Here is an 8,365-nt window from a genome sequence, read left to right on the forward strand (position 1 = left end):
GGAGGGGAAGAAGCAACGCGCGTCGCGCGTGGAAAGTAGATGATTTGCAAAATAGGTAGGAAACAGTTTTCCCCCGTTTTTGCCTGAGCGAATGAAATGGTGTTATCTCACTTCAATTCAAGTCATTCTAGACTAATACCATAAATGGGATGAACTAAGTAATGCGGGGGTAATTCATTCCACTTCATTGTGGACTAACCCCCCCTAAGTTAAAAGATAAATAAGGACTCACAAATTTATTTTTATCTTATGGTCACGTCTTAGAAAAGTTCTTGTTTGAGTTATATTTGTCCTTTTATCTATATTGAATTATTTAATTATGTTAGAGTTTATCAATGTTAGAGTTTAGGTGTAATCTTTATCATATAAATTAAAATATCAAGAATGACTCATAAATGTATCTTTATCTTATGGTCACGTTTTAGAAGAGTTCTAGTTTGAGTTATATTTGTCTTTTATCTATATTGAGTTTGGGTATAATTGGGGCAAAATTAGTTTTATTATAATTGGATTTTACTAATTTCTTCTATTATAAATAGAGGTTCATGTATTCTGATTATAAAAAATTGACGAGGTCAATGAAGTATTTATATGTTCTATAAATTCAGCACATTTAAAATATGTATCCAGAAAAAAATACTTCTAATTTTTCCTGAATATAAATTTTCAAGGGGTTACATTAGCTCATAGAATATAAACCCCAATTCTAGCCAAATTTGCATCTATACCAATAGATTTTTTTCACTTTCAGGGACCTGTTCATGTATAATGAAAAAGAGTCCCGTTAAATTTATTTACGAGTTCTTGGTATTAAGATAATGAATGGGAAAAGAAATAAGATGATCTTCAAGTTTGGGACGCCTGGACCTTCTCACCCGCTTCTGATCTTAACCATTTATCGGTTCCGACCGTAGGGACCGCCGATCAGAATCTTGGCCGTGTCCTTTTCCGATTCTGTGTGTACGGGAAACCGCGGAGCGAAAATTAAACCAGCGGCGGCATCGGTTATGCCATCACGCGGTCAAAAAACGAGAAAAGAGAAAGGGATCCGTATCGCTTGAATTGATACTGCGCTTTGTTTCTAGAAGTTTATGTCCGCTTTCCCAGATTCCTTTTATTTTACGGGTCTATTTTGAAGCCCGAGGTCCAGAAGGTTGTAGAAAGTTCGCGCTGACGATTCGGTTTTGCCACGTGTTACTGCCAAGTCATCTCAACAGCTTTAGAATACTGAAATTAGGAAAATGTCTTAGGGAAACACCTGTCAGCATACGGTGGAGGGTAGCTAAAGCTAGTCTGATCTCTCTACGGGATAAAATCAGGTGATACTACAAGGTAATAACATGGTTCTGAAAAACGGATACGTGTCTTCTAAAGCTTGATTACGACAAGAAAACGATACAGATAAGATCAAGTGGACGTTTTATACCGCGTCCATTTCCAGCGTCTGTCCGTATAGACTTTGTAACAGGAGGGTGTCCTGGGTCGCTGCTTCCCCACGTCCAAAGGGCTTGCTTGGTAACCGCAAGCGCAAGCTTGTAGCTCGTCCAATTTTTTTTGATAACTAATTCATTTTTTTCATTACCAGTTTCGAGTTTCAACCAGTCCACTCTCCCGTCCCCTCCCTCTCTTACTCCCTCCTTCGCCCTTCCGTCGTTCGCAAAACCAGACGGCTGCTGCTTGATTTTTCCGTCTTTTTACGAGCTTGGTCTACCATTTATTTTTGCGGTCGACGCCTCCGTCATCTCTCTAAATATAAACATGTTGCCTTCATCTCCACAGGCTCCAATCGTTCTTCTCGAAGCTTCCAGTTTTTCTTCCTCCAGCTGTGACGGAGTCTGTTTATCGCGCTCCTTTGCCTCCTAGACTTTTTTTTTTCATTCCGATTATAATTTTGCTTCCAGTCGTCACATCGGCGTTCGAAGTACTGTTCAAAATCAGGTTCACGCGGAAAACGGTAACTATACCGGTAGTGCTAACCACGCCATGGGGTCTTTTGCCATTTCTGATCCAAAGATCGTTCATGGAGAAGCTGGATATGTTCTTGAAGACGTGCCTCATTTGACTGATTATATTCCCGATCTGCCAGTGAGTTGCTGTGCTCGTGCTTATGCGTGATCTTGACGTTTTTATAAGTAGTAGTTGTCGCTATGCTGTACTGGCTGATTTACTAACCTCTTAAAGAGTACAAATCAAACTTAGTTGAACTTCAATTCTTCTCCTAGACGGTTTTTCTGGTCCCCTCACTTTTCGATGTTCACTGGAATCAGCAACAATCGAGGATGGCGTTTTTTAAATATTAACTAGTGATGTGTATTTGTTTTTTACACAAGTAAATTAACGATAACGATACCAATAACAATAATAGTAATAATGACGATACTCGAATATTTATATCGGATGTTAGGATTAAAGCCTTCTGATTGAAAATTGAGCCAGCTTCTTGTTTATATGGTCTGATTTTTTTTTTGTTGTTGTTGAACAATCTCCAAAAATTAACCTTGTAGAATTGCGGTACTGGAGAAGGATAATGATAGCATCATAGTCAATTTGATAGTTCACATGCTTATTTCAAGCTGTTCGTTGTCTTCTTATATCCACTGCACTTGTCACACTCGCTACTGGTTTGTTTGAATTTGTTAACTTACTGTCTTTCCTGGGAAATATAAGGTCAAACTTTTGAATTTGGAGCAAAACTTCCTTTCATTGCTTGTAACTTGTTAACTTTTCAAATTCTGCAGACATATCTAAATCCTTTGCAAAACAATCCAGCATACTCAGTTGTGAAGTAAGTTCATTTACTTTAAATCTTTTGGTAAAAATTCAATTAATAGTGCATTTTTATACTTTTTTCCCTTTATAGGTTTTCCAACTGATAGTTCCTGATCTCGTCAATTAACCTTAGAAATGAACAATAAATGCTTCTATTGGAATTTTGGGTTGAGTTCGGTTCCATCCCAAAAAATGACTATCTATCTAGGAGTTCTATTTCTCAACCATATAACCCATTAATTTTTTTTCTCATTTTTGAATGTACGACTTTTTCCCACTTAACACTCCTCACATCCAAGCTTACACATAACGAGCCTGAGATGTGGACACAAACCCTCTAACGGCACACAGGCTCCCACCTTATGAAATCCACAACACACATGCTCCTACCCTATGGAGCCCATAACATGTACATAACTTGGGGAACACAAACTGGGTCTTAGCCCCCCTACACAACCTGGTCTAATACCATGTGAAGTTGGTCCAAGGCCCATCCGCAAATGACTAGCTAATTTAGGAAGCCTCTTTCCCAACTAATAAACTCAAAGTCTTTGTACTCACTAATCTATGTGAGACTATTTTTTAATACTCCCTCTCATGTGTAAGCCCTTTTTTGTGGCATTACATAGAGGCCCATGTATGAGAATCTGGCTCTGATACCATGTTGAATTTTTGGGTTGAGTTCGGTTCCATCCCAAAATGAGTAGCCACTTAGGAGGTCTATTTTTCAACCTTATGACCCATTAAATTTTTTTCTCATTTTTGAATGTACGACTTTTTCCCACTTAACAACTTCTTTATTTGCAGGCAGTATTTTGTTAATACTGATGACACAGTCGCTCAGAAGGTGTGTACTATCACACTTCCTTATTTTTTGTCAACTATGTCAATTTGTTGTATTTATGCATATAACTTCTGCTGATATGCTTTTCTTGTTTAATGTTTGGATGGCTCTTTTCCATTGAAAAGGTTTAAAATTCTTTAGTTGAAAATTTTAATGTTATATTTTGTTGACAAAATAAGAAACTGGGAGATTTTTCTCACTTGTCCTTGGTTTTAGATCGTTGTTCACAAGAGTAGTCCTAGAGGAACACACTTTCGACGTGCTGGGCCTCGTCAGAAGGTGAATTTGATCAATCCATATCTTATGAGTGCTGGAACTATCTGATGGACATGACTCATATACATTCCTTACTATTTATTCAGGTGTATTTTGAGTCAGATGAAGTGCATGCATGCATTGTGACATGCGGTGGTCTTTGTCCTGGACTTAACACAGTGATCAGAGAACTTGTATGTGGCTTGCACCACATGTATGGTGTTCGTAGAATTCTTGGGATAGACGTGAGTGCTTATTACTATCCAGGTTCATTTTACATGATGCTATTTACTAAGATGAACTAAAGCTCCATTTTCCATTGCTCTTGTAGCTTATGTTTATTGGTTTGTTTGAGTTTTGAATATTTGCAATGGATGTCTTTGTGGTCACATCAACTGATGGTGGTTACTTGCATTCTTAGGGAGGATATAGGGGTTTCTATGCTCGCAACACCATCCCTTTGACACCCAAGGTTGTCAGTGACATTCATAAGCGTGGTGGAACCATCCTAGGCACATCACGAGGAGGTCATGACACCTCAAAGATAGTTGACAGCATTCAAGACCGGGGCATTAACCAGGTATTTACTAGGCTTGGAACTATCATTATGTTATTTATTTAACAAATCTTTAGGCGCCTAATGATTCAACCTTTACTAGTTTTTGTCATGGTTGCTGTACTGACTTACAATTTTCTGATCTCTGTCCCTTTCAGGTCTACATATTAGGAGGTGATGGAACTCAAAAAGGAGCATCCGTAATTTTTGAGGTAATTATTACTGACTAGATGAGAAATTTGCCAGCTGCAACTGTAACAATATTATGTAGGTGCTGCTCTTGATGGAGAAGCATTGCTCTCTCTCTCTCTCTCTCTCTGTACATGCATTAAGGTACATTTGTCTGGTTCTTGAGGTAAGATGGAGCATTTCACTTGTTGAGATATGACAAGGACAACACTTGGAAAAAAAAACTCTAGTCAAAGATTTTTTAAGCTTTTCTAGAGTTCAAGTTGTATGAAATGCAGGAAATTCGAAGGCGTGGTCTCAAAGTTGTAGTTGCCGGGATCCCTAAGACGATTGATAATGACATTGCAGTATGTGTCTTGATTTAAGCTTCACTTGATTTTCTTTATGATGATCAGTTGTGCCTGTTAGTGTTTTATGGTCTGTTTTTGTACTTTGCATTGATGGTGAGACTATTTTTCACTACCTTATGCTAAATCAGGTTATTGACAAATCCTTTGGTTTTGACACTGCTGTGGAAGAGGCTCAACGTGCCATTAATGCAGCTCATGTTGAAGCAGAAAGTATAGAAAATGGTGTTGGCCTTGTGAAACTGATGGGTCGCTATAGTGGTAAGGGTGCAATGACTTGGGTGCAATTCTGAAGCTAGAAATTGTCTGCATCAAATTGCATTGTCATTCTGTTCTCCAATGTCCAGTTCTGCCTTGAACATCTGGGCACTAGTCTCTTGGTAAAAAATGTTAAAGTAATGCCAAACAGTTCTAGGACTTTGATATATTCTGTTTGTACTTTTTATTTCGTTGACTGATGGTGCATTTATTAAGATGCTTTCTGAAACATTTTTCTCGTTGGTTTATAATGTAAATATTCCTCTTGCTTCTGATGATGGTATCTACGTTAGTAGTTTTTTTTTAAAGGAAGTTATTTAGTTGGGGTTTTGTCCTACAGGGTTCATTGCAATGTATGCCACCCTTGCAAGCCGAGATGTGGTATACCCCTTTCTTCTTTTTGTTTTTGGTTGAAAATATATTCTCATCCTACAACCCATCTCCCATTCTTGAAGTTCATACTAAATAGTGGTAATCTAATTCGGGTATTCCTCTTTCATTATCCTGGTCTGTTGTTGTACATTCTATATTTTGAATCTTGTACTTCAATTTTAACCTCTGAGATTATAATTGATCTTACCGTTGGCTTCATTCAGGACTGCTGCTTGATTCCAGAATCGCCTTTCTATCTTGAAGGGAAAGGTGGACTATTTGACTATATAGAAAAACGGCTTAAGGAAAATGGGCACATGGTTATAGTTGTGGCTGAAGGTGCAGGGCAAGACTTAATTGATGAAAGCATGCGATCAATGGGTAATCAGGATGCATCAGGAAACAAGCAACTTAATGATGTTGGACATTGGCTATCTGATAAAATAAAGGTAGTATTTGTTAATCAAAAGCTTTATTGTGGCAGTTAGGTTTTCAAAACAGAATAAAAAATCTCTTTTTTGGTGTTGTTTCAGGAACATTTCACAAAAAAGCAGAAAATGGTGATAAACCTGAAGTATATTGGTGAAGCTTCTCTCTCTCTCTCTCTATCCCCTCCCCTCCCCCCCTCCCAGAGGTCACCATTGAATGTGTTGTTGTTGCAGATCCTACATACATGATTCGTGCCATTCCAAGTAATGCTTCAGATAATGTCTACTGCACACTTCTAGCTCACAGTGCAATTCATGGTGCAATGGCTGGATACACTGGCTTCACCGTGGGTCCTGTTAATGGAAGACATGCTTATATACCATTCTGTGTAAGTTTTGTATGCAACTTATAAATGCTCCTAAAGTAAGTCAATGGTGATTGTTAGTGATTAGCATAAAATTCTGGAGTGTTCACTAGCTGCCTTGCATCAGACTACCCACTCTTTTAGTAGAATATTTGGAAAAAAGCCAGATCCATGTTTTCATTAATTATTAATCCACATAAAAACTTTCTTAGCACCTGAATTTTTCCATCAAATCCTTATTTTTCAGATTTTTCCAAATTTCTTTAATATCAGCATCGATGTTGATTAGTGGAAGATCTTAACAGGTTGCATTGTTTTGATCACTTAAGAAAATTCTAAAAATTCCATATATTTATTGGTTGTCCTTTTAAATTTGTAATATATATTATAATTTCAATGGCTTTTCAAATAAAATAATTTCAAACTTCAGGAAGAGTGAATCTGAGGGTTAATCCAGGGGCATTTCTGCTTTTCTTATCCTAGGAAGGGAGTTTTTGTTTGACAGGTCTTCTGAAAAAATCTCACTTGTCGTGGAAAAGTGGCAAGGGACTTCTTAGATAACATCGTCTATATGGAACTTGCTGACTTCATTATCCTCTCTCTTCCTGGTATCAAGAAAATCTTCCAACGGATGATCATATGTGCCTTGCAAATTAGTCTAATCTACTTGTAATCTTTTATGTAAGGAGCTTTTTAAAAAATTATCACTAATAGCTGCGGGAAGAAACATCTAGGACTTGATACTAGACTCATATAATTCATAGTTGAAACAAATGATCCCACACCTTATCTATGTGTTTTTTTGTATATATTCTACCACTGATTTGGTTCCTGATTGCAGAACTGATTGATAATCTCAAACCTAAAACAGCACAGTTTGATGTTTTGCTTAGCTAGTTGGCTATTTTGTGCTATAAGTCATTGAAAACAATACTTTAGATTGCTCAGTCGGATACAGCAGACAAAGTCTTATGTTTTTTTGGATTTGCCTCTTTGATTGCTCAGAAACTTGAAACTGCAAAGCAGAATTGATTGACTACCTTTTTGGTTCTAGATGTAACAAACAAACAGCCCTCAGGTTTCACAGCCTCTAACGAGCTAGTAGTCTTACTGAGGAAGCCATGTTCTCACTGCTATAGATTCAGATTGTTTTTTGGTTGTTGAATGCTAATGTTGTTTTATGTTATCTTCAACATATCTTTTTGGTTTTAGGTGTTGATTAAAAGGAGGCTTTTAGTTTTTTTCTCTGAATGCAAGTGGAAACAAGTTCAGCCTGCAAAATATCTACATGTTCCTGATAAATTGCATACCTTAGAAAATTCAACGTGCGCCATATTTGCATTTTCTCAATCAATTATTTGCCTTCGACGTACTGACTGTGCCACTTTCTGTTGTGTGTGATGCAGTGTGTAACGGAAGCACAAAACAAGGTAGTAATAACGGACAGGATGTGGGCCAGGCTGCTTGCTTCAACCAATCAACCCAGTTTCTTAAGTTCCAAAGATTTGGCGGAAGAGAAGAAATTGAATGAAGAGTCGCACACACAGTTATTAGAAGGATATGGTGCTAAGGATGCAGAAACGGTGGTGACAGATGAGAATACCGTTTATAACAAACTTTGAAGAGAGGATGAGTGTATTTACATGTAGCAATTTACAGAAGTTAAATTATGCTTTAGAACTAGTATAATTGTTTATGCAGCAGCCAGTCATCACAAAACTGGCTTCATTACCCTTCATTTGGTGGAGTATGGAGGCAGAAATAAAGCCTGCGAGCACTCTGTATGACAACCTAGTGACATGCGACGTCGAAAGTTTTCGTTCATGAAGACTTCTTGTTAACAATGAGCAGTAAGCATCCGGAGGTTTAATCTCCAGCAACAAGTCTTTCATTGGCTAGGAGGACCATCAACCTTGTAAAGGCTTAAACTTGCGTTTTCAATGATCTGATCTTGCAAAAGGAACAGCGTTAAAGGATATCAA

At 37.6% G+C, this 8,365-nt stretch overlaps 1 protein-coding gene across 1 annotated transcript; it reads left to right on the forward strand.

The window, feature by feature from the left end:
- Positions 1-1,474: 1,474 nt before the first annotated feature.
- On the forward strand, positions 1,475-8,342 carry LOC137950023 (ATP-dependent 6-phosphofructokinase 6-like). Its single transcript, XM_068796363.1, has 14 exons — positions 1,475-2,085; positions 2,739-2,785; positions 3,577-3,616; positions 3,830-3,892; positions 3,976-4,113; positions 4,290-4,448; positions 4,583-4,636; positions 4,892-4,960; positions 5,092-5,221; positions 5,559-5,599; positions 5,815-6,039; positions 6,124-6,172; positions 6,253-6,407; positions 7,790-8,342. The coding sequence occupies exons 1-14, from the start codon at positions 1,984-1,986 to the stop codon at positions 8,003-8,005; spliced, it is 1,488 nt and encodes a 495-aa protein (XP_068652464.1). The 5' UTR covers positions 1,475-1,983; the 3' UTR covers positions 8,006-8,342.
- The last annotated feature ends 23 nt before the right edge of the window (positions 8,343-8,365 follow it).

This window comes from Aristolochia californica, unplaced genomic scaffold, assembly GCF_029961685.1.
Source record: "Aristolochia californica isolate CCGP_79_NKW_82.1479 unplaced genomic scaffold, dmAriCali1.0.hap1 SCAF_14, whole genome shotgun sequence".
Taxonomy (NCBI): Eukaryota; Viridiplantae; Streptophyta; class Magnoliopsida; order Piperales; family Aristolochiaceae; genus Aristolochia; species Aristolochia californica.